At 39.9% G+C, this 26,948-nt stretch overlaps 2 protein-coding genes across 4 annotated transcripts in view; one reads left to right on the forward strand and one right to left on the reverse strand.

The window, feature by feature from the left end:
- IDUA (alpha-L-iduronidase) overlaps positions 1-26,948 on the forward strand; it is a 50,357-nt gene that overhangs the window by 12,757 nt on the left and 10,652 nt on the right. For all 3 annotated transcript variants that reach the window (XR_008463822.1, XM_054185704.1, XM_054185705.1), the window contains exons 3-10: positions 20,059-20,141; positions 20,750-20,857; positions 21,498-21,593; positions 22,160-22,362; positions 22,788-22,967; positions 24,569-24,785; positions 25,390-25,605; positions 26,235-26,356. Coding sequence is in view for 2 of the 3 variants with exons in the window: in XM_054185704.1 (XP_054041679.1) it covers positions 20,059-20,141; positions 20,750-20,857; positions 21,498-21,593; positions 22,160-22,362; positions 22,788-22,967; positions 24,569-24,785; positions 25,390-25,605; positions 26,235-26,356 (1,225 nt within the window). In the remaining variant the exon portion in view is untranslated. The remainder of the gene's footprint in view (positions 1-20,058; positions 20,142-20,749; positions 20,858-21,497; positions 21,594-22,159; positions 22,363-22,787; positions 22,968-24,568; positions 24,786-25,389; positions 25,606-26,234; positions 26,357-26,948) is intronic.
- SLC26A1 (solute carrier family 26 member 1) overlaps positions 1-26,948 on the reverse strand; it is a 34,083-nt gene that overhangs the window by 5,933 nt on the left and 1,202 nt on the right. The window contains exons 2-4 of the mRNA XM_054185706.1: positions 13,777-13,884; positions 10,811-10,893; positions 252-902 (exon numbers count right to left, since the gene is read on the reverse strand). Of these exons, the coding sequence (XP_054041681.1) occupies positions 252-902; positions 10,811-10,893; positions 13,777-13,884 (842 nt within the window). The remainder of the gene's footprint in view (positions 1-251; positions 903-10,810; positions 10,894-13,776; positions 13,885-26,948) is intronic.

Consider the following 26,948-nt stretch of genomic DNA (forward strand, 5'->3'; position numbering starts at 1 on the left):
GTAGAGTGTCTAAACAATGTTAACAGTCTTGCAGAAGACTTGTTTTACCTGTGCTTGCTAGTAGCTAAGATAAGTACCTCATGCTTTCTTTGAGTTGCCTACAGTTAGGCTTCCTGGAGAAAACAGTCCAAGGTCATTCAAGTGAACTGACGCTGTATCTCTCATTGAAAGAGAGTCAAACTAAAGCTTATGTCATGCAAAGAAGCTTTAGGAACTTCATATCATGCCTCTGGAAGTCAGCAACCACTTACCTGGTACACTCCAGCCACAAATGTCAAGGCTGTAGCAATGCCAATAGCATAGCATTCTTTCCCACACTCAGCATTCATCCCTGCAATTGTAAGGTTGAAGGCAGTTGTGTTGGTCTGACTGTCATTCTGCAGAGAGCCATCACCCAAGGCTGGTGGAGCATCATCATTCAAGTCAAACCCAGCCAAGAGAAGTTCTCGGTCCACAACTTGTCCTACCATTAAGCTTATCAGGCTGAAAATGCCAACCGAGACATGACGGGATGTGCCCATTAAGAAATAGATGATGTTGGCGAAGAATGATGTGTAAAGACTATAAATGGGCTTCAGACCTGCCAGCAGTGAGTAAGCAATTGCTTGGGGCACCAAAATGATCCCAATCACTAACCCAGACATAACGTCCCCCCAGATGTACTCTTTGCAATGGTACTTAGGGAGCCATCGTAAAACAGGAAAGAAGTCCATGACAAAGTTCTTCAGCTTCTTTGGGGTACAGGAGCAGCTTTTCCTCAGCTTAGCTAGCATGACTTCTTTCCTGTTAATTTTGGCACGAGTCTTTCTTTCCATGAGAAAGCAGGAAGAAGTGTTATTTTCCATCCTGATAGCCTCAAGTGGTCTTTCCATTGTCCGAGTGTTTACTTGATGTGTGTGTTCCTGCAATATGAAGAAAACAGCTGTTAGGTTGCAGTTCATGAAATTTTTTTGAGCACAGATGCTTAACGTAGAAGTTTGTCACCCAGTTGTGCCTTTAAGGAAGCATCATCCCAACAAGAACACCATCACAGGGCTCTAGTGACACATAACACTAAGAAATAAATCTGCAGATTAAGCCCTTTCTTTTAGACATTTAAGAGTACATTTGATTGAATCCAGTTTATTTTACTAAGGAAAAATGGACTTGAATCAGTCATTTCTTTGTACAACAGATGTTTCCATCAGCTCTTCCTAATGCTCCATCATAGAGGTCTCTGTGATCAGAGGCAGCACTTGATGGTGTGAAATAAACTATATACTAGTGAGGCAGGCTATGGTGTTTCTAATAATGCATCTTGTAGTCACTGATGTGGAACTCGTGTGGTATAGTGATATATCACTGCAGCTGTCCTCAATGAACAGGAGAAAAATTTTGTTCGTAGAAGATGTAAAGCAGAGTTTTCTGGAGAGCAACAATTTAGTCATATGTAAAAGTTCACAGACAAACTATTGATGGACTTTCAGAAGCTGCTACATAAGATTAACCTGTTGAATTGTAGATTGTTTTGATATGCAGCTTCCCTTAATTAATAAGCATCTCCTCACAAATACCCATTTTGCAACATATGGACCATGCAGCTAGATGGAATCTCTTGCCATCTCATAAGAGTGATACATGTTAGTATTTTCAGATTTAAACCCATAGTCACTCTAGCTTTGTTCTCCAAGGAATAAGATGCAACAAATAATTTTGTGGGCTGCAGAACAAACAAAGTGGTGTTTCCTATGGGTCTCCTGCATTTCAGTTTTCTGATACATAAAGACTTGGAAAATTTGTGTTCTCCAGATGGAGGTGCTTTTCATGTCTCTTGCCTCTATGAACACAACTGTTTTCACCAAACTCAATCTCTGCATTTTTGCTGAATTGTCAGATTAAGTTGAAGTTAGCTTAGTTCCTTCATAAATCGTTTGGGAGTAGGTGGGGACGTGTCTGAGGGGCAGAACAGTATAACGTGCAAGTGATCTGTCTTAAACAGTTTAAAAATAAAAATAGGAGCAGGAAGGTGGAAAATGTCAAACAGGCTATGCCACAAGAGGCAAATCTTGTCTTATGGTTTGCAGTGGAAAGTCTGGATGCCTGAATATAAGTACTGTGAGTTAAGAGATGACACATATTAACCTAGAAGAGAGTATGTGCTAGTACAAGAGTATGCAGAATCTCTAGGGAAGAAGAACTTCTCAAGGCCAGAACTTCTCAAGCCCAGCCTCTCCCAGTGTCATAAACAGCCAGGATATCTGCATTTTGGTGCCAGGTGTGACATTGCAACATAATGCCAAAGTTTGTCTTCACTTGCAAGTAAAAGCTGTTTCTTTCCTCTTTCAGTATCTAGAGACAGAAGCCATACACATCAGTTTCCTAAAACTTGAAGTATGCTCACTGGCACTGTATTCTGTTGGTATATTTTAATGATTTTAAATAGTAAGTTTAGACTCTAATGACAGAAATCATCATTCTCTGTGTAAACTCCCTACTTTTTGTTAAGAAGAGTATTTTGATTTGTTAATGTTTGGTAACACCCAGTTACATACATATAGGCTTCCAAGCTGAGAAAAAAAAAGGGCTTATGAGTCCAACTGGAAGCATAATTGATAAGCAAAAGAATAGCTTACCAACAGCCTGTAAGCTTTCAATCTGTAGCACTCCAAATAGAGAGTGGTTTATTATAAAGTCTTCTATCTATCCTGCTTAGAGCTTTTTTTCCAAGATTTTAACAAATACCTTTTGCCAACAAATTGAAAACAATATGAAGACGCATATCTGTAACTAGTGAAAAGTCTTAAACAAATGCCCAGGTATTATTTTAAATGACACAGCGTGATTTCTAAGGCCATGCAAAGTTTAACTACAACTTGAAACAGGATGTTTAAGTGTTACAGGTAGGTAATTCATAATTTGGTAAAAGGCAGAAAAGAGATTTTTGTTAGAGATGTGTGGACTGATTGCCCAAGTTGAAAATGACTTGCATATTGTTGTCTAAATCTATTTGAAAAAATCAGTAGATTTCTATCCATCCCAATTATTTTAAATAGTTTTTAGCTCCCACTGCGTAAGTTTCTTTGTTTGTACGTAAAGTTTATTTCCATCATAAGGGAAAACTAATTACAATTTGATGTAATTATTTAGAAAGATTGATGGCTATTTTTTATTAGTAATGCCTCATTTCTGTAGACTCCAACGTACTGTGTGATTATGCTAGGCAGGATCTGCTTAGACAGGAAATACGTTGGATCTAGTCTTTGTTAGAATGCAAAGTTGACAGAAAAGATAAAAGAAGTTACAACACCAAGAGAAATACTAAAGAGCATATGATTAAAGTTAATAAAATACAGAATGCTAGCAACTGTAATAAAGACACTAATTTTTAAGATGCAAAAACCCAACACTTCCTGTCTTACCTAAATTAGTTTGGAGAATGAGAGGCTTGTGGATGAGGACAGCAAATCCTGTTCAAATGCCACCCACTTCTTACAGCCAAGTGAACTCAGACAGCCAAGAAACAAATACGGTGCCCTTGTTCTACATACTTAAAAGCTAGTGGGCAGTTCAATATCCAATGAGTGCTTTTGATAGACTATATAAAAAAGATTGCAGCAGCTTCTGTACACCAGGCTCATATATTCAATTGTACAGTTGCTGTCTGCCTCTCTCTAAACTCACATAATTTACTTGCAAGTAAATTTGTATTTACAAAAAAAAACATTAAGATTTGCACATATGCATTGTTTGTGCAGCTTCCTGAGTGATGGTAATAGTTTTTAATACATAAGATTATTGGAATATAATTTCTCTGGAAATCTGTTAACAGATGTTGTGCCTGAATGATAATTTAGTAATATATCTCAGCTGTACTGCCTTACTGGATAATCAGAATAGTAGCTTTTTGTAAAAGCCAATTTAAAAAAAAAATGCTATAATTATAAAGCATGTATCTTTTCAGCAGTTTTGATGCATTTTTGACAAAGGTCAAAAAAACCTTCCTGGTGGAATAAATACGTTCAAGCTAAAACACAGACAAATGCTGACAGGAGGTCATTTTCTTCAATTCTTTTTTCTCCTGAAAACAAGGGTTTGCTTCCTGCAAATAGCCATTTATTCTGCTAGATATATTTTCAGAATCCATGTCAAATGAACATGCTATCTGTAAAACACTCTAAAACCAGCTCTAAACTGAGATGTTACTGGTTTCTGGAAACTCTAATGTTTGGAGTTTAATGGTTGCTTTTAGAACATAGTAACACCGTACCAAATAATGGAAGGGACGTTGTTACCATCAAAACAGTTTTCAGTTGTGTAATCCAGGAATTCTCAGGCTGTGATACCTATAGCTCAGTAATAACTAGTTGCTTCACCTGAAGAAAAGGGGATTCCACCATGGCTGCATGCTATCCCTGTACATTTGTGCAGCCTAGCAGAGAGCTGGGAGCTTCCAATGCTCCTGCCATCTCCAAAGACAGGAGGGTGGAGAGCAGATCCTGTGCACATGAGTGGACTCCATCCTTCTGATTGTGGTGCTGAGATACAATACGATCCTTCCACAGTGGTAATACTCGAGCAATATTGAGGAGCCCTAGGGGTATCAGTAAATAGATTCCTCTACTGGCTCGCCAAACTGACCCATTTTCAGCTCAGCCCATACTAAGTGGTTTGTAAGAAAAGGGACAACCCCTATTTCCGACTCTCGCTCATCCCCCAGAGCTTCGCAGAACATACAGTTTACATTTTATTCAAGTGAAGGCTTCCCATTGCTTGCTGAAAGAGCTGTTCTTAGCAGGGATGTGCAGATGAAGCAGCATATAGCATAGAACGTGTCTATCCATTGCATTTGACTTAGGTATCAGAACATTCTCAACTGTTTAATACAAGGGAAAGTTACTTGTGTGCACATTCATATACACGTGTATCATCCATATCATTACAAAGAAAAGTAGTCTTGGTTATTTTTAATTGTATTTTGATGTTTGGAATCTTCACAGTTAAGTTTTTTCAAGTTGCCCTTGCCTGTATGAGCAAAAGCAAAAAGTGTTGGGTTTGGGGTTTTTTTCTGCATGAGCAGAACCACTATATGAACCACTCATTCGTTCAGGTTTAATGCAGTGACTCAGTTTCTTGTGAAAAAGAGAAACAAAGCAAAGAACCATTCAAGCCAGACAAACTGCAAGCTTTCCAACCGGCCTTAGTCTCATCTTTCTTCCTGTCTTTTCACCATGCCACTGACCTGACAAAAATCTTTCTGCAGGGAACGGAACATTCATCACAACATGTTCAGTGGGATTTCTCTTTGTAGATTAATTGGCAAGCGGTTTCTGCTCATACACATATAAGCATTCTGGTTGGATGAGTTGTTCTTTGTGCAACCGCACAACACAAAAAAACTTTATTCTGATGTGTTCTTTTGTCTCCCCATCCTGACTGTCCACCAGAAAATCTGAAGCTGTATCTCTAGAAAGCTCAAGAGGGAGTAGGCAGGGTGAGCCTGCGACTCTATGATAAGGAGATCCTTAAATCCTGTGTTTCGGACAGCAGTCAGACAGTGTATCACAACTCTATATCAGAATCTCTCACTCTTGGTGAAATAGTGATTGTAAGTATAAGTTAGGATAGAGCCCTTTATATAGTTTAAGCCAAGTGATGCTTGCAGTTTTCTCTATGTTCAAACTGTGAAAATTCAGCTAAAAAACTAATGAGGGTGCAGCAGGTTTTCTGTTTATCGTCTGAAGTTTCATTGTATTTTTGTTGCATAAATGACAGAAAAACATGAGAGATGTCAGTTTAGCTAAGCACTTGATTTAAAGCACTTGTAGGTGTTGAGTTAAACTGTTACTCATCTTTTGTATCAGCAACCTTTTCTGCCTGTAAGAAACTTCTCTTGGTTCCTAAAGGCTATGACTACATTACTGTTCTGGTTTTGACCATTAACAAAGTTTTGAAAAACGTCACTGGTTAGCCTAATTTACAGTGCATAGATTCAATGTATAGAGGTGTGTTACGGTTGCAAACCAGACTTTCTTCAGAGGAAAATTCCCAGAAGCTCTGCCGTAGTGCACTCTGACCATTTATTGTGGCATAAAAACCTGACCCAGCAATTGGTTCTTTGGAAAGATTTGAACAGATGTGGTGAGGACATTTAGTCTGTAGGACCTGCCTAGACTGAAATAAAAATCCCCTGAAATGCATATAATATAATGCAATACTGCTTCAGCACCTACTGCATTGATTTATTAATCTGCTTTTATTGTGCAGAATTACTTAGAAATGTTGACATAACCTATGAGTTTTAGGAGGGATCAAGTGACAAAACAGAACAAGTGAAAAGATATTTCTCTCTGTCTTGCATAAGCTGTTGTATTTTTAGCTTTAGAGTACCAGGACCTAGATGTTCTTGGAAGCAAACTTAAGCAAGGTGCCAGCAACCAAAACCATTTACTTAAACACTGACCTAGCAAGCTTTTGGGCTATAGGCAAAGAAAATCACAGTGCTTTTTAGGAAAATCATGTGACATTTGATGGGCTCATTTTTTCCTATATGTGAACAAAATATCGTGACTTCAAAACATTTTCCTGATGAGTTTTCAACATTATGCTAATCTAAAGATGAAAGAGGGAAAAATAATACAGCTTATTGGTCTCTACGAGTCAGGAAAGCCAGAACATTCATCTAAGTCCTCTGCAAATTAACAGTGCTATACTATGCAGTTATTCTGAGAGTCAAGCAATCTTTTAGATTTCTGTATTTCTAATTTAAATTTGCAGTTCGCAACTTCTACTTCCAATTAGAATTTCCAAGGCAAGTTAGGCTCTTTTTCAAATGCCTGCATTCACCAGCAGTTGTGATTCAATTCATGTTTTCCCAAGGATTCTTAGTCCAGTGTCCCAGCGAGTAAGATGACAGCCACTGACATGTAACAATCCCAGAAGTGATGAGCAGGCTACAGTAGAACTCACATAGTCAGCCAGCAGCTGTTGTAAAGGCTGGCCCATCAGATCATCCTTGGGAATGATGAGACCTTGGAAAGGTTTCCGAGGCTTTAGTCATCAGTCACAAAACTAAACACTAAGCTCTGTTCTGCCCTGTGGTTTTGCTGGACTTTGTTTAATCACATGAAGCGGTTGTAGAGAAAACCAAATTGATACCCCATTCTCATGTTTTTTCCTCTTGCCTTCCCCGGTATCTTGGGTTTACTACATGCAAGAAGGACAATACTTTGGAAACCCTCTTTCATATTTAATCACTAAGAAAATGTTCAATTTTAATAATAATTGAATACTTTGAGAACTAGATAAGCTTCATGTAAGCTGCTTTTCTTAAATACAAATGAAAACTAGCCAAATGGCTGGTCTTGAACTCTTAGACCAGTTTTCAGGAAAGATTACTTCCATACCAGTTGCAGCTGACTACATGTTTTACAAACCTTTGTCCAGTATCTACCTTACAAGCAATATATAAGAAGAACAGTATAATCACAAAACATAAAAAGCAACACCAGTGTGTAAATAACTGAAAAGAGGCAGTTTTGCACCTTTTAAAACAGGCAAAGAGCAAATAAAACCTGAGTTCAGAGGTGTGGGAGGGGAGACAAATCTCTTACCTGGGTAGCTTTTTGACAGGAGTGTTCAGCTCTGTTTTTGCACGTTGGAATGAATGAAAGTCTTCACTCAGGCATTGCTCTATTTGCATAAAGGATAATTATTAGCTAAATATTCCTCTAGGGAAGAATGGAATCTTAAGCTTGCTGCTTGGTAGTGTGTTGTCACTTGTACTGCTCTGAAAACTTGGATATATAAGCAGCACTTGCTGAGGATTTGAGTTTAAATAATGTGTAAGATTATTAATTAACTAACACTGATCCAAAAATTATGCTGATTTCAGTCTAGCACATCTCTGACCTTTGAAGCTGCTTCTCATCTGAGATTTGATCTCATTTATGCATCCTCATATAGCTTTAGTTTTTGATTTTACATATTCAAGGTGTAAGAATAGAACTGCAGTCTTGCCTGAGATTTGTCCATTTTGCAGGCTGGAATAAGTACTGTTCTGCTCAGTGCATAGGATGGGACTGCTGGAGGTCAGAGTTCCATTCCTACACGTCAGCGCATTCAGATCACAAGATCTCTGTTGCTTCTGTGTAAACTGAAGACTGTAAAATGTAGGCAGATCAGCAGGACAAAGACTGACTTTCTGTTCATTCTTTGTGAGGTATTTAAATGACCGAGTCCCTTTTCTGTTACCTTAGCTCTTTGGACAGGTGCAGACCTATCCAAATGACAAATAATCATCCATCTCCTCCTTTCCACAAAGGTGATAGATAATGTTTAATGGTTACTAAGCAGTGCAGATTAACAGATTGGGCACAAGGCCAGGGCTCACAGGAACTGCATTCAGTTGTGTATGTTTCTCAGCCAAGGAAGAACACGAACATGCATGCAATAAGAATTTGAGATGGGAGGAGCGAGGCCTGAAAAAGGTTGTGTTGCTGGATAGATAAAGATGGTTCCTCCTTCCCCGCCAGCAGGAGTGCTTGGACCGGGGTGTAGTGCACAAGCATGTCTACAGAGGGCCAGGTTCCAACATCGTCTTTTATCCCAGCGCAAAAAGTTGTTTGCTGCTCTTTGAAAATAAAAAGAAAACATGAAAATTATGGAAATGAGAAGTCAAAACACCAACATGAGGGTGGAACAGAAAGGGAAGCATATCTCACTTCTGTGATGCAAAACTAGTCATGTATTTTTAAAACTACTGGCTGTTACCAAGAATTCAAACCTGGTGACAGTAGTTGTGACATTCTAATCCCAAAAGCTAAAGGTCATTTAAGTCTTAATAAAATCCTCTTTCTTGCCCCTTTCCTGTAGAAAGTCTGGTCAAGCATTTCTGTCCCTTTGCCGTTCCCAAGGTAGCTCTTAGAATAAAAGGGAAGCAGTAGTGCACTTAATCTGTGTAATGAATTTTGCACACTGGTGGCAGTAAAATAGTGTGTCTCTTTGCTCTGGTGCACCACAGAACAGAAAATGGCTTTATCGCTTCTGTTAATTTACTTTCAGGCCTGTGGTATTTCTTTCTTGAAGATAAAGTGACTTAAACTCAGTCTCAAATTTGTCCTGTCATCCATTTTACTACATAATTCTCAGAACCAGGAATCATCTTCTGTAACGATTTCTTAAAATGTGCATGCTGTCTGCTTCAGGACCAAAGTAAACTTGCCTACTCTGTTCTCCTTTACAACACGTTTCCAATATTTGGAAACTCTGCAACTTCTGGTGTTTTCAATCCTGGAATTTGCAGAATAATCAGGTTTTGCCCCACTTAACATTTTTTTGGAAGAGACTTCTCTGCATTTCTCTCCAACAATCTCTCTCCATTTCTCTTAGGAGCCAATATCAGGCTCCTAAGAGTACTACAGGATGTTCAGGTTATCACCTGACCCCTACCACATGGAGTTCATCGTAAATTTGTTTTGCATCAAGCTAGACTAAAAATAACACTTTCTGAATTTTTAAAAAGAAAGGCTTTTCAAATTATAATTTTGAAATATGTGAACACTATTTAGGCACAGCACCATTCAAGTGAGGCTAAATATCTCTGAAGAGGACATTTCCACAGGGGGAAAAAAGTAACAAAGTGAAGTAGTCTATTATTCTGTCTTTGGAAGTTGTGAAAATAATCTAGTTTTGAAGAAACTGCATTTTATGATGAACAAGCTTTACTTAACATACAGAAGTACTGACAGCAGAAGGTTCATCAGTGCTTTAATTGTGGAGGTGCTAGTTCACACTCCGCAGCATGAAGCTGTTCATCAAGGCTTCAGTCCAACAATAATTTCTGAGTGGTCATTCTGGTTGAGTTCCACTGACGCTAACAAAGCAAGACTAAGTTCTAAAAGGACTGCCTTTCCATGTCAAATGCTCAATTGTGTGTTTAAGAAACAATTGTAATTGGCCAACATGACTGAAAGACATGCTACAATGAAACACTATCCTTAAGAATAGAAACTGCAATAAAAAAAAGAAAAAATTACCATTGACCAGTAATTGAGAGTTTACAGATGATTTTCCTTTGTGTGACTTACTGTTTATCCTTATGAACAGATGCCTAATATTAACTGGATCAAGAACAGCAAAAGGTTGAAAGCAAAATCTATCTGAGGGTATTTGTGAAATAAGTGCTGTAACAAGATAAAATACATTTTGCTTCATTGACACATTTACTTGAGGATTTCGGGAGATTTCAGAACAATTCACAGCATTGCTACATACAATTCATATCTGGTAACCTCATTATATATTTAAAAAAATAGTGCTAAATTAGTCATACAGGGAAGGTTAAAAGTGTTTGCTTACTGAGCTACAATCAATAACATGAAATCTTCAAAGTACATAGTGCAAATGTAATAGCGTTGTTCTTCCTTCTGTGCAAGTGTCTGAAGTTCATAAATTCAGTGAATTATAAAAAACACTTTAGCCTAATATGCATTATTTAAAATGCTCTCAAGCCTCAATTAGTCTACAGTTTACCTTTAAACCGTAGCGGATGGATGATGTGCCTAAAAAGCATGCATTTGGTTGCTATTTAATAGGAAAGATGGGAGCACTAAAAATAAGCATCCACTCTTTTGAAAGCCCCTATGTACTACACCTAAAACATTCCTTCTCTGGCTGTGGCAAAAAAATCTTCCTTAGTCCCTGCTGCAGGGGAAACTCTTGAGATCTGCGAGGTTCAGTGCAAACGTATATATTCTGAGTAAGACCATCCTTTACTGTGGATTCCTCCTTCTGTTTCCCACTACAAACATAGAGCAAATTGATTAGAACTTACCAAAAGCACAAAGTAGCTGCAGTAATACCACCACAGATTTCTTATCAGCACACAGTAGCACAGTTCCTCAGGAGCACGGCTTTCTACAAGAGTGGGATAGAAATTCTGTCAGGATATAGTTTGGGTCTATCCAATGATATTACTCCAACGGTGTTTACAGTGAGATAACATAAATAAATAGTAGCACTGGAAAAAATCTTTGTCCTGTAGGGTGTAATCGCAGGTGGAAGATAAGCTTAAAACCATTACATTACAGGGGCTGGTAATCTTTGCCTTCTTACTCATCCCTGCTATTCTGTTTTAGTAGAGCTAGTTGCAGTATGTGGAGATCAAATAGAGTGCAGTCCTGACTTAGCTGTAACATTTTCAGGGGTTTTGTATACTTCCTTCAGTTAGACAAAAAAATAATGTGTTAAATGGCATTACAGAAGGCGGTGTGTGGAACTGTCCTTACACACAGTGTTGATCTGTCAGTGGTCATTAATGGAGTTGTGTCCTTTGAAAAAGGATTTTCATTAAAATACATCATGGAGGGGGGTTGGCTAAAAACCTTTATGTCTGAGAAGTCTTTACATACCTGCAGCTGCCATTGAGTGTGAAATGTCTGAGCCTGTCTGCTTCGTAAACAAAACTGCCTGTTGTTTCATCCCTAAACAGCCAGAACTGTGGAAACAAAGCCTGCTTACTGATTGGTTTAGGATGAACGTTACTACTGATATTTGTAAATCTTAGAGGCAAATTTACTGTAGCAAGGGTAGTCTCTCAGGAATACTGAAGTTTCTTCACCCGTTCCTTGCATTCACATGTAATCTTAACTGGATATTCAAAACCCATTTCTGTGTGTGAAGAAAACAAAGGATGTCTTTCTGCATAGTTAGGTAAATTTTCATGTTTCATAAGGACAGAATATAGTGCACTTTTAACCAAAAAGGGAGGTACTTTTCGTATTAGTGGCAGTCGTTTGGGATGGGGGAAGAAAGAAGAAAAAAGGCTTATATATGAACATCAAGACCATGGAGTGGAAGACCTATCACTGCCGTATTTAATAATACATCAATAGCCTAAACTGTTTTGCCAAAGCCGGCTTCAGAATAGGATTATCAGATCTCAGTTTGGAGAGACGTATAGGTTTGCATCTCATTGAAAACTGTCTATAAATGCAATTGGTTAGTTTTACCTCCTTAATTGTAAGAGGTTTTGCTATATTTTACATTCAAGAGCCAAGAGCAGACACTGGGTTGCCATTTAAAGTGCTGCTCTTTCCAGATTGGGTTATAGTGTTCATTTGTCAGTTCTGAAGTATTCAGAAACCACTCATCACAAATATTCGCAATATTGAGAGCAAGACAGTGGATGACATCTTCATTGTGCCTTTTCACCATCGTACGTTATTAAACATCAGTAAATTAGGAAATGAACTTAGTGTGATGTAGTGAAGACCTCTTCTATTTTTTGTTTTGCAAATAAGTGGTATATTGAAGTTAGACATACAGTTGCCTATGGGCAGGCAAGGACTGGTATAGAAAGATACACCTGAAAGTACATCTACCACGCAAATAGATCCAGGAGCAGCTGGACTTTGTCAGACACCATGTGCTATCTGTACTTCAGGCATTAGAGCTAAGTACGTCAGCTGAGAGGTCTACCTGCAAACCTTCACACCTTCAGTATTTAGCTCCATGTTTTCCTTTCCTTAGACTGTTCATCAGTTGTCCCATTATGTGCTCCTCAATACAGATCTCAACAAGTGGAAACAAATTTTGATAACCATAAGATGGAGAAAGTTAGAAACCCAATAAAAATAGCACACTGTGCATTAGTGCAAAATTTCGGGTCCAGTTACAGCAACCCTAACTCATAGTCTAACCTATGAGCTTGCAAGATGTGCAGAGCAGACTAAACAGAGCATTGTTGAATTTGGTTCTTTTTACATATTTGGCAGCAGGGAGGGCAATCATTCCAACTCCTTGTTGTGATATTACCAAAGAGTAAATAAGCCATGTCCTGTGCTATAGTTGGATTCGCATACTTTTGAACTGTATTTCCACATAGAGCTAACAAGCAGAAGAATAGAAGGAGCATAAACAGAAAATGAAGGAGTAACAATAACAATACTATGAAATGAAACCACTAAGTCACATATGTACCATAGAGACTCATTACTGAAGGTGCAGTATTTGGCAGGGTGCTTGAGTTAGAACGCTGGATATATACAGAGGAGAGCTCTGCTGCTGCTTGGAAAGAAAGGTTCAGTAACAGCTTTCCTAGGCAATGCCAAAAGGAGTTACATGCCTGAAGCAAGCTAGTTTTAGTACTTGGTTCAACATTCCTCTTCCTTGTGCATCTAAAAAGCCACTCTTTAATCTTCATTATGGATTTAGTCTCCCTATCCCCTCTTTTTTTTGCTTTTTTTTGCTTTTGCTTATAGATTACATTATTTGGAGTTCCATCATCAAGGATAGCATAAAACCACAATGAACATTTTACTTGTAGCCATGTGCTATGCAGGAGAAAATCACTTCCATACATGACACTCAATTAGAAGGAAAGGTGTCCTCTAGCACCTCAGCTCACATATCGTGACTGAGCTTACCTTTTAGACACTGACTGAACCTTTAAATTTGTAGTGCAGGATCAGTCAAAAAGCATTTGCTGCTACTGGAGTCGCCTGATCATTATTTGATTACTTCCCTTCATAAATGAATGTAGCCAAAACAGAGATCAACAAGGGATCACAACAAGATCTCACAACAGTCTAAATTATCCGTGCCTAGATGATCTGATTGGATATGTTTGCATGTCTGGAGAGGCCAGATAGATACTAAAATACCTCATGCCTTTGCCTAAATTGCTATGCTTTCATAGCCTGTTTCCCCTTTTACATCTTGAATTTGTTTTAAAAGGGGGGAAGTGGAAGGGTAAAAGACACAACAGTCTAACAGTATTTTCCTAGCAAACTAACTCACCTCGGCACAGGAAGCTGTTGATGCTTTGTCTGCCTTTCTCTCTCTTCCCCCCACACACAGCACGCTCATTGCTGAAAGAAGGACTGAGACTGTGCTCACAAAAGCAGGCTGAGTAAGAAACGGAAAATCATAGGCCGTGATTAGCATCAGCTTGAAAGCATTCATTGTTTGCTTGCACTTCTCTGCATGTCAGTTTTAGCCAGATCACAACAAGGATTTTGTGAGTTGCTTTGCAAGGTAAAGATCAAATAACGCTGATTTCAAAGAGGAAAGAAGCTAATTAAGATGCTCTATAAATCAAAGTCAATTCTATTTTTATATATTCTAAAAAATAAAAAGGTTCAGCTGAATGCGCAGCCTCCTGGCTGGTTTGTAGCAGAGGCAGTGATTTCCAATAAATAACAGATGTTGTATTTTGCATTTTTGGAGCCAGTTTGTTCCTAAACCACAGAGATTCATCCTCATCCTTCTTTTTGCGCATGTATCATGCTGGTTGGTTGTGTGGATGGATTAACTGTGACAAGCTGTGACATCAGCAAGGGCTGGATGCCGCCTGGCTGTGTGGTTTTGTAATGCATCCTTCCATTGTTGCTGGGCTGACTCATTCACGATATAGGGTGGGTGAATTATGCGTAGTATGGGCCCAGCATGGACTGAAGTTTTCTCTGTGCAGAATCTATGCCGTAATTGTAAAGCAAACAGATTTTCAGTCCCCACTTACACAAATGATATAGCTGAGAAGTAAATGCAGAGAAGTAGTAATGCTAATAAATAAACCCAGAAGTGATAAAATATGCTAGTTCTTTAGTGTGGGTGGAGTAATCTTTGGCCTTGCAACTTTGAAAAGGCCTCTGAATGAGGTTTTTGATCTGCAGAGCGTGTGTGAAAAGCACAGGCTGGTGTTTGGCCTGGGGGCTGCTGAGGAGGACGAATCAATGTTCCTGAACCTGCAAAAGGTCAAGTGATAGTGGTTATTTTGGGATACAGGGATTTCATGAAAGGGAGCTGATTTACCATACCTGTAATGGTCACAGGAAGCTAGAGCGAGCGGAGCAAGAACATGGTAGAAGCAGCTCTGGTGTGAGGACTGTATTGTCAGCTTCCATTGGTTTCAGAAGGGGGAAGTGTTATTCGTTAATAACCCAGGAGCCTGCTGATTTCATAGTTATTCATTAATGATCTTGTGCTTAAACCTGCAGTATCAATCTAGTAGGTTTTTTTTGGTTGACATTGAGGAAACCTGGAGCAATAACTGCTGAGAAGGCAGACCCTGTAAAAGTGAATGCTAATGAGGGCTATTCTGCCCTTCATATGTTCTGAGGTATCATTTCCATAGTGCTTACAGTCCCTTAGGACCTGCTTTCAAGGTCTGGAGATTTCTGAAGTACTCAGCAGAACAAGAAACTTATGGAGAAAATTCGTGGGTTTGGAGCAAACAAGGTCTTTGTAACAGCCTGAACTTTAAACTGGCTTAATTTCTTTCCTCGTAGCTGCAAGAGTAAGTAAAAAACAAGGAGGCAGGATCCTTTTGTGTTGTAAGAGGGACTTGGAGGGCAACAAGTTGCCCTCTTGGAAAAGATAAACTTGCTGACATTTCTTTTTCAGAGCTTTTGACCTCCATCTTGATGCTGTGCTCACAGCGTACGTGCTTCACTAGCACTTCACCAGCCTGCTCTCCTGGCTAAAGAAATAAGATAGTTGCTTCTGCAGACAGTTCCTTCTGGAGAACCTGCTAGCAGCAAGATTTTGAACTGGCATAGGTTATCAATGTTTGTTCCTGCATCTTTCCAGTGAACACTAAGCTCCTCTCCAGGTTCAATGGGCATTATATCTCTTCTGGAGTTTTATGATCCCTAAAATGGCATCATGTACTCTAGAAAGGGAGTAAGCAATTCCTTGGGACATTGTATCTAAGGATGCTCCTGATAGTAGTCACCTATTGCAACAACTGCTTACTCTTGATTTACTCTTGAGAGGGGGAAATTAATCATCATGCATACTTACACTCATCAGAACAACAGTGACTGTGTTACTATCAGTCCACATCCTGGCACCATGGCCAAGGGAATGTGTGTTTGCAGGAACTGGCTTACAAGGCCGGACAAAGGTGGTTTAGCACAGAGCTAAGCATCTCTATCAAATGAAGAGTAATATGTAATATCATCATCACAGCAGACACCATAGTAGGGTAGTATCTTAGACTGCACTTTCACTTCTTTCTAAAACCATAACAGAAACCCACCCATGGAGCAGGGTCTTTTTTAGGTGGCTCGCATGTGGAGTGCGCCTTTCAAGTCTGAGGTCAGCCAATACCCTGCTGAAAAATTTTATTTGCTCTTAAGGTGTCATTTGCACCTCTCCTCTGCCAGCACCTTGTGCTCCTATTTCCTATTTTGCCCACTAGGTGAGCAGTCTTTCCTAGTGGAAACTCCCAGTGAGGATGTAAGCAGGCTCTGCTGCCTTAGGAGTGGTGTTAGCCAGCTACTGTGGCCAATCTACCAGAAGAGAGACTGTTCTGACATTGGTGAAAGCAAGCTAGGTTATGGTAGCTTTGGGTACGCGTGATAACTGTGTCCACCAGAAATGCAAAGGGAGGTCACACCCGGTGAATGAGAAAGTCAGGATGAGAAAGGTACTACTCCAGTACATTGATATTTCCCAGTCATATCAATCCTAGGCCAGACAAAGCTCTCTTCAATAGAATAGCTCTGTTGATGGTTACCCTACATGTTACCTTTGAGTCTCTAAACAAGCTGTGACCTACTTAGCCACAAGGCTTCCAAGCCCAGGAAGTTTTGTTCAGTATATTGCAATACAGTTTGATAAAGTTAGCTTGACATGTTATCAGAGATTCAATACTAGACTGAAGATTGCCTGGAAGGGAAACACTCCCTGCCTGTTTTTTTTTGGTTTTTTGTTTGTGTTTTTTCTCTCTTCTCTGTAGATAAGATATTTGGTCCAATGTCTGTGTGTGCACTTGCTTTCCAGGGCATGCAACCATATTCCTGGACAGAATCAACCTAGGGCAGAAGGGAAGCAGCAGATGCTGGGCCCAGAAAGGAAGCTGTAGTTGCTCATTATGAGGAAGGCCTTATATGGCAAGTCTCCCAGAAAAAGCCCAGTTGAGGAACATTTGAAAGCCAGGCATAGACAGGACAGTGATTGCCACTCCACATCAGAAATGCCCAACAGCAAACAATGAACAATCCAAGTCTGGCAAGCACTCAAATGAAATGACAAGGACACAGCCTTCTGCATGTTCATAAATAAGACATTGGTGTCTAGAAACCATGACTAAAGGGCAGAGAGATCAGAAGAAGAACAAGCGAAATAAAGGTAGAAGACTGTAAAAGTCTGTGAGCTTGCTACAAAGGGCCCAACCATAGGTACACAATGCTGCACCAGCAGGTCCTAGGTCAGATGTACAAAGCTGTTTTGAACAACTTTGACAATGCCAAGTGCGTTTATCCTGGGTCAGGAATTTACCTTGTCACATGCCTGTAACAGTTGATCTGGTCTTCAGTCTCCTAAAATTCCTATGTTTATAGCACTCAGTCTGACAGTTGAGCCAGTCTTCCCCATGCAGAATGTTTGTAAGTAATACTAGCTTGCTGTGCCTCACATGTGGCATTGAGCGTGGGTTCCAGACACCACATGGCATGCAACCATGCAAACCAAATTCTATTGATCCTGTATAGGTTATTAAAAAAAGCATCAATTTTACATCAGAAAAGTAGCATGGGTAAGGATAAGATCAAGATCTGAGAAAGCGGCTACCCTATCAGTCAAGTAATTGTTTTATTAATAGGAGCATACTGCCCAGTTCATTCGTGAGCAAGAAAAGAGTCTCATAAAGTGCCAGATCAGCCAAAGGACATAAGAAGTGCCTCTCTACACCTACACAGATAACACTCAGTACCGTCACTTCAGTCATGGCTGGCAACGGTATTCTGTTTTAAATGTTTTACTTCATTGATACGGGAGGAAAAATGTAGATGTGCTGGGATCTTAAGTGTACATGCACCAGATGATAGAATGCCTCGTTTACCCCTATGTTTTCACATAGTACTGTGTAGACCTTGGACTGTACTCAGGAAGACACTAGTTCCTTTACTATTATCTAAATGGTATTACTAAGTTTTTACAAGACAGTAGAGTTAATCATTCTTATACTCACTGACTGTAAGCGTGCATGTAAGCAAATATTTCAATAGAACACAAGGTACAACTGGAAATAGTTAATGGATCTGAGGGAGCAGAGCTACCTTTTGCAACAAAGTATTTGTCTTTGAACTTTGGAATAGGACTGTCAGACTTTTTTTTAATCTCTATGTAAGCCAAAGAAACCCCCTAGATCCAAATGGCCATTCTTGAGTTCAGCTTCTTCTTCAACTTCAACTTCTAAAATGTACTTATGGATACTAAAGTAAATAAATATCTTTCTGCTATTTGCTTCTTTCACAGTTGCAACATTTAACTTTGGCGGGAACGTCGAGCCCATCAGTGGCTGCAGACATGACAATTTCTGTCAAGTGGTAGGACATAGTTTAAAAGAGACAAGCCAGCTTCAGGTCTTTGGTTAAAGAGTGTGACCATGCTGGGACTAAGATTGTGTGTTTGGTTACATCACAGGTGGAGCTGGTACAGTGGATATGGCTTATGTTACATTTGTTTTGCCTGTCCTGTTTTCCTGTTCTAGGTCATAGTCAGAGACGCTGATGTCACTCTGTCCTCTTCAGGTTGCACAGTTCTTTTCGTTATTCACTAGGCAATTCTGTCAAAAACTAGCCCTTCTTAATTCTCTGAGGACTTTGGGATTGCTATTGCAGGTTCTTCACTGAAACAATTTGTGAATCTCAGCGCAGAGCCCAGCATTGATTTAAGAGGTCTGCTCACTGCCCCATTCTTGCTTTTTATCCTGTGTGACCAGCATACCTTGCTAGCACTGATCGGTTACAGGAACTGTAAGTCATTGTCCCTCCCCCTTCCATCATACCTGGGACATCTGCAGTTCACTTGTACAGCTGTCTACCCAAGCAGAGGCAGGGTGCCTAGGAAAGAGTAGGCAAGACGGCAGTGCTCAGGCTGCACTGTCCTAGAGAAATTACGTGTAGTGCTCTGGCAAGGCTGGAGAAATCAGTTTTGAGAGGCGCTGGCAAAACCCCCATCAGCTGTCCTATTTGACAAAGTGTGGACTTAGCTCAAGGGTGCTTACAAGTCCTTTCGCTGAGTGTGTACTGAGGTCAGAATTTGGGCACCAGGCCAAGGCTGTGGCTTGGGACAAATAACAGTAAGTCACAGTACCGAAATATTGTCAACAGAAGTTCAATTCCTATTTGGCATTTAATACTGGCAAAAATTCTCCCTCCTGTCAGATTTCAGTTAAATCAGGCCACAAGTTCAGAAGTTACGGGAAATAACCAACCCAGATATTACATTATATTTATTTTCACTGGATACCAGGCGAGAAAAGCCTTTCAGGAATTTAAAACATATCTTCAAATGTATCGTAGATAGATTGCAAATACCAGTTTTCTTCCCTTGGGTAAAAGAACTCCCATGTTCCAGTGCAGGTGCATGCCCAAATTTTACTACCTGTGCTCCTGCAAGATTCACTTGCATCAAGGGGTGCATCATGGTGCTAATCCTAAGTCTTTGAACACATGCATTCAAAGCTGGTTAAAAGGATTGCCGCCTGAGATCCTGGGAGTACGGGAGAAATAGTAAGCAAATGCTAACAATGCAGTAAAAATTAAAGACATTGTGTGCATAAGTTCAGCATTCTTTGAAAGATACAAAGTTATTTCTCAGCTGGACCTAAACCCATAAGAAGCACTACTAAGGAAGCAAATTAAGAGAACATTAAAAAAGACTGCATATGAGATAAGGTGTAAGCCAGCTGGCCTAGCAGTAGGTAATCAAATAGAAATGAAAAAACAGCTTAGCAAAAAAAAAGTCTAGGTAAATTTCACTTCAGCAAAGATTTAGAAATCTTAATATTCTGTTAAAAACTCAAAATCCAGCAGGCAAGTTCATTATATTGCTTCTATTACTGCTGCTGGAATAGGAAAAGGGTATGGATTGGACGAGAAACATGACTTGCTTATGGCGAATAGCTGTTACTGTAGAGGAAGGGAGTTTGTGTACCAGTCCAAGAACCCTAGTTATATGTGAATGTTGATAGCCAAAAGAAGGCAGCCATCTGACCTTTCATCTGCAACCAAGTGCCAGCTTTGCTATAATATTTACATTTGTACTTTTTTTATTACATATATTCTTCAGAGTGATGAATGGGAAACTTCGCTACAATTTTACTGCCTTGGATAACCTTATGGATCGCCTGTGGGAAAATAAGCTAATCCCAGGTAAGGGCAGCTCCCTGCCTCCACAACTTCCTACATCTGTTTGCCCATATCGTGTGATCATTCTTAGAGAGCTTTGCCAAAGCTGATTTTGATGAAAATTCATTCTTTTCCTACTTGCCTTTACCCCATGTCTATGTAAATATAAACAATGTGAGCAAAACACTATTAGGGAAATTAAGACAACACAAATGATTTTACGCTGCTTTCAACAGCAGTTTGAGATGTATGAATTCGGAAATCGGATCTCTTGAACAGGAGAATGCTTTTTACCCATTAGCATGTACCTAAAAGGGCCAGAGAAGCAGATACTCAAGGTATAGCTTCCCCTGAATTTCTGCAAGCATGCACTGTTTAAAGTTCCCTCTGAGCCCTGTATTTATGATGCTAAGTATTAGTATCAACTACTATAGTCATTGACAAGTAACGAGTGTGAACAACCCCAAATCTAAAATATTCGTGGTGGGGACATGTAGGAACAGGAAGGAAAGCCCATTTAATGATGCTTCTTCATTAACAAGTTAGTTTCAGATAATGCAATAACCCCTTTGTTAATCAAAAGGACACAGCATTCACAAAAAAAGGAGACCAATCTTTTGTGTTTTTTCTAGGATTTGAATTGATGGGGAATCCATCAGGATATTTTTTAGATTTTGAAAATAAAGAACAGGTAGTAAGATGGAGAAACTTAATTAAACTTCTGGCCAGCAGATACATAGGTAAGTTACAAAAAAAACCCAAAAAAGATGAAAAAAACCCTGTTATTTATTCTGTTGTAATCCCTTCTAACTACCTCAAAAAGTTCTGTGTATTGTGATCAATTTCAAGACCCTGAATTTCATCACAGAATAGGAAAAAAAACCCTGCCAGAACAGACAATGGGATAATAGGCTCTTTTTTTGCTGATCTGTGACCAATATCCTGAATGAGTAGTGTGTTCTGGATGGCATATTTGGCCTGCCTCTGAGGACTGACTTTCAACTTCATTGTGCTGTTGTGGTTGTAAACCACCAGCTTGCACTGGGACATGATAACCTGAATAATTCCCGCATGCCAGCTTCAAATACCTGTGCTGAGACAGAAGTCCAACCTGAATTAAGGCTGTAATTTACATTACGTCCCTTTCACCTTTCATCTTTTTCAAATATTGCTGCATTTCATTGAAAATGGGAGATCATTTTGAAACTACCAGAATCACATTTCCCTCATTATTGAAAATAGGCAATATTTGTACTCTGTTGTACCTCTGGATGCTGAACCTCACCTGCAGCCCTAATTGATAGGATTGTCTGGATCAGTGACTAATTGATAGGGTTGTCTGAATATGCCGCTCACTGATAAATGAGGCCTCTCCTACAGATAGGTACGGATTGCAGCATGTTGCTAAATGGAATTTTGAAACGTGGAATGAACCAGACCACCACAACTTTGACAACGTGTCTATGACAGTGAAAGGTAAGCATGTTTTGGAGCACTTGCCAGCGTACTGAAGTGAAACAGGTTGTGGGATGGGTGGAGGAGTGACAGTGATAAAGAAGGATGCTGCCAAAGAAATAAGGTAGGTAGGAGAGATAAGGAATTTGAAAAGTATACCTAGTCTCTTTTTCTAAGGTCATGTAACTGGCTACATCTTGTTCCCTCCTTGAACATCAGTATAAATACAGGGACAGTAGAACAGGGAAAACAGAACAGGAGTTATGCTAGGAAGACACAGTTTGTTATTTGGATATAAAGTAAGGATGGGTTACTGAGGGTAAGGGGCTGAAGGGTGGAGTAAGAAGAAAACTGTTCATTGACAGATGCATGCTTCAGGAACCTGTCCTCACAAGACCTTTGGAAGAACCTTGTCAATGCAGCTGAGGTTTTGATGTCTTCTCCTGTTGTTAGTGCATAGGAAAGAGTAGCCCCAGTTTGTGAGGTCCTGCCAGTGAATGCAATAATAGAATTGGAACATCTCCCTGCGGTTTGAGATGAAGATTCTGTTTTATCATCTTTGATATATGCATCTGCTTGGACTTCAGGGTTTCTCAACTATTATGATGCTTGCTCAGAAGGATTAAGAGCAGCCAGTCCTCTACTAAAATTTGGAGGGCCTGGGGATTCCTTCCACCCTTTACCCAAGTCACCCATATGCTGGAGTCTGCTGAGTCATTGCTACAATGGAACCAACTTCTTCACAGGAGAGACTGGTGTAAGGCTGGATTACATCTCCCTCCATAAGAAGGTCAGTCCAAGATTTCCGTTTCAGGCTATTTTTTTAATCAGTCCTATCTGAGTTACATTTTATTCTGATTTATGAAGTTAATTTCCAGATGAGTGTCCAACCTATAGCAGGAAGCATGGCAACCTGTTCTAACAAAACTTTGAAGAAGTTCAGTTGCAAGACTTCAACTCAAAGCAAATTTTTCTTTCCCTAATTCCCAGGGGGAAACAACTCCTCTACCTCTTTTCCATTTATATTCTAGGAGGAGTTCATGGAAACAGCATATGCTGTAATGGATTAGGGAAAACTACTAATACTACCTGGCCCACAGCTTCTCAGGGACTCCAGAAACAAGTTTTCAGAATGTGTTTATGTCTGTATGTTACATCTGTGTGTTTACAACTGTTTGCTCACTTTCAGTAAGCAGATATGAAATACTGTTGCAGGGAGGTGGCAGTTCTCTCTACATCTTGCAACAAGAAGTAGAAGCAGTTGGACAAATTCAGAAGCTGTTTCCAAATTTTGCTTCTGTTCCCATATACAACGATGAAGCAGATCCAATGGTTGGATGGTCTGTTCCACAGCTGTGGCGAGCTGATGTGACCTATGCAGCTATGGTTGTAAAGGTAACTCATTTCATTGACGATCTTGTGACAGTAGGGTCTCCTGATGCATTAATGTAGTTGCAAAAGTAGACTTACACTCAGTTTTTAAGCAGCTACTTAGAATAATAGATATAAAAAAAGGAGAGCTCCGTATTGATACAGCTGGAGTTTCCCTGAATAGTCTGTTTTCAGTAGCTTTATTTAGTTTGTATTAGTCTTCTTCATCTTCCCTGAAAAAAAAAATCAACAACTGAGAACTACCCTTCCATGTGTTGGAGAATGTGTCAGATATTTTATGCAGTCCCTGAGTCAGATCCACCTGAGAAGACTATACTCACACATCCTCTCTCCATGCAATAAGATTGCTGTCGTCTCACTACTGCTAGCTATCACCTCACTTATGTAAGACATTATTTCACAGCTCCTTCATAAGTTTATCTCATCAAGAGACACCAAGTATAATAAAGAAGTCCCTTGAGTTCTCATCATAAGCCTGTCCTTTGGTTTTGGATAATGACTGTACACGTGTTCTTATTAATTACTTCTAGTAATTGCTGCTGTTGATCAGAAAAGCATAAGGAGAAGAGAATGCTCAGTATTCCTGACCCTACATGAATTGTTGGCCCCAGAGCAAACTCAGCCTATGCCCCTGCATAGCAATAGTTCCCACTGCAGGCCTGTTGCTTTGTGAGCTACTGCCTTATATAGCATCCAGAGTCCAAGTGCTCCTGTGCAAAGTAGTAATTCCCAAACCTGGAAGCATGTATGTCACCCGGAAACGAGATTAGGTCTTATCAGCTGCTCCTGTGGAGACAAAGCCTCTCAGCTCCTTGAAGCTACATACATACAGAAGCAGTCTTCTCCAAAGCAACCAGTCACTGCATTGCAGGGAGTTTGTGAGAACAAACAGCAGTGTCTATAATGACATGGTGATATGGAGAGGTAAAAAAAGACACATCCAATGGAAAATTAATACTTGGGCGGATAGGAGCTGAAGCCCTGCATTCCTTCAGGAACACGATTATGAGACCTTTTCAGTTGTGAGCCTTCTGAAGTTCTGTTTGATTCTGATACCTGGGGATAATCTGGTAAACAGAGAGCTTGGAAGCGCTGATGTTTTGCAGAGAAGCAGCACAGCAACCAGTGAAATACTGGGAGAACTAATTGCCTGTTAGCACCAAGTGGGTAAAATGACTTATTTAGGAACAGAACCCAGGACCAGCTCCCAGACACTCATGTAATGGGTACAAAGTAACTCCAGAATTGGAGAACCATTTAGGTTTAATTCAGATGGTAAATCCAAATTATTTAATATTCAAGACAGAGGACCATCATTGGTAGTGAAGTAGCCCAGGAAATATATTAATAATTTATGCAGAGTACTAGTAATAGTTACGTCAGAGACTTTTTACTGGCAAAACTATGGATACTTCAAATTTTGCAGTGGCTAATATTCACTTAAAGAATAATTTCTCCAAGAGTTGTGAGGAACAGTGTAGTTCTTCAAGCTTTTCTAAATGGCAGAGTGACAGCTCTTTTCAACATGTGGTAAAGACTTTTAAAAAAATACAGACATTGGATTTTCTCCAGGGTGAAGTTCCGTCTTCTCTATGACTTTGCAGGTAATCACCCAGCATCAAAACCTGCTCATTTCCAAAGCCAACAACACCATCAACTACACACTGCTGAGTAATGACAATGCCTTCTTGAGCTACTACCCCCATTACTTCACACAGCGGACTCTGACAGCACGTTTTCAGATGAACAATACAAAGCCACCCCATGTCCAGATGGTGCGAAAACCAGTGCTGACTGTCATGGGCTTGCTGGCATTGCTAGGTATAGTAATCACTGATTAAAAAGCACATCAGTAACGTCTTCTACCTAGAAGCTTCATGCCTGAGAGAAATTATTCCAGCCATTTCAACACTAATAAAAGCAGGATTTCTCCTATGCTCTGTTTGACAGCTGTATTAGGAAAATGAAACTTCATTTCCTCTGAGAAATTAATAGCTCAAGAGAGGTTCCCAACAGTCTGTTATCCATTTGATTTAATTTACTGCGTTGTTTATACCCTCTGTATGCCAACTACTTTGTTTTTTTGTTGAATGGTGCTTCCCTTTTGTGCCATCACATCAGGCTGCAAACGTCTTTAAGAAATACCCACAGCTGGAAGACTCATGCAGCATACTAAAGGAAGATCCTAATTCACTGTTATATACTTAGATGTTGCTAGCTGAACTGCTAGGCATAAGAAATGTTGTAGTATGTGCATGCTCTGCTGTTGTAAAAGAAGCTTGACTGGATGCCGTACCTGGTAAAATAAGCTAAAGCATAGCTTAATCTATAGATCCCCATGTTTTGACCCTACATTTTGACCCTACAGAGGCTGATACAGGACTGACTAGCAGGGATGCTTACACAGTTGTCATGTTTTTTAAAGGAGAAAAGCAGATTTATGCAGAAGTGAAGAGCAGTGAAGGCGAAAGCGTTCAAAACAGCACAATTGGTGTCCTGGCATCTGTGCACACCCCAAGTGAGATGCAGCGCTCAGACAGTTGGCAAGCTACTGTACTGATGTATTCAAGTGAGGATAACAGGACTTCATCCAACATCAGCACTGTCACAGTGAATGCCACCCACTTCCCCAAACTCAGAGGTAAACAAACATAATGTAGACAGCTCACACAATTGATATATAGAATAGAACATCTGCTGTAACACTTATCTGGAGTTGCCTTTCGTTGCAAGAATGAGTTTCATTTGCTAACTTTCTCTCTTATCTTTTGGGCACTCACAGATTTTCTGAGATATGATGGTGCTCTTCTAGGAAAGGTTCTTTCCTAATGCCTGCACTTTGACCCTGCCTTTAATGGCAGCTGCAAGTGGTACCTTTTTGGAAAGCTATTAATCTCAGTGTCCTTGGCTGGATATTGCCGGGCAACGATTCCCTTACTGGGGTGACTCCAAGAAAGCCAACATGACCACGTGATTACACATTTGATGCAGTTGTCCAACAAATGTGTGCAGCACCTGTGCAAAAAATAACAGGGTTTCAATTCTGATTACGGACGTACTAGCTTGAAATTTAAACTTGTCAAATATAAATTGTAGAGCCTTGAAAGAGTACTAGGCTCGTGACTTTCCAGCAGAAGCCAGGTTCCAAAGTGCTGAAATCACTTTTGAGATGGTACTTCTGTGACTTTGAGACACCTTCTGCTAAATTTATTCTTCTTAGTCTTTAAATCCAAGTAAAGAGTTTACTCTCTTTCATTTGTGTTCTTAAAGAGCTGGTGTATGTGACATACTACCTGGATAACAACAAAACCAATCCCTACCTGAAGTGGAAAAAGCTAGGAAGCCCTGATTTTCCTTCCCCACAACAGTTCCAACAAATAAGGGATGCTGAGGTATGACCATGTGTTTTCTTTAAGTGTTTTATGGGTAAAGTGCTTGTGAATTAGTTAACTACAGCTCAAGAGACAAGAAATCAGCCCAGGTAGTCAAAATTTCCTTAGCCCACAGTCACGCACATCTTGTATATGTATGCAAATGCACTCACAGTCATGAAGAGAAATGTAGCTGATACACAACTGATAGCTTTGCATTTGTGTTATACAAGAAGCTAAATGTAGATGACCAGCTTCTTTGCTAGTGGCCTACCGTTAACTAAGGAGGCAGAGTTGCTCCAGAGCAAGTTCCACCTTCTCTCTGAAACTTCAATGAGCTTTGAGACCCTTTCTGTTCTACCTCCCCAAATAAGTCACATGGCCCTGTGTATTTTACAGAAGGGACAAATTGCTGTATTAGAGAATTGAAATGAACCTCCCTCAATAACAGAAACAGCTCCCTTAGGTAGAAACTACCCAGCGCAAGTTCAGATGTCACTTGGCATCGCTCAGGGGCTCACAGGGAGGCCTCGGGTTTCCCCTCATCCTCACCAGTTCTGAATGCACCCCAGAGGGGACTGAGATATAAGTCCTCTCTGAGGGCTTCTCTCCT

The sequence above is a fragment of the Rissa tridactyla genome, chromosome Z (genome assembly GCF_028500815.1).
Source record: "Rissa tridactyla isolate bRisTri1 chromosome Z, bRisTri1.patW.cur.20221130, whole genome shotgun sequence".
In the NCBI taxonomy this organism is placed as follows: Eukaryota; Metazoa; Chordata; class Aves; order Charadriiformes; family Laridae; genus Rissa; species Rissa tridactyla.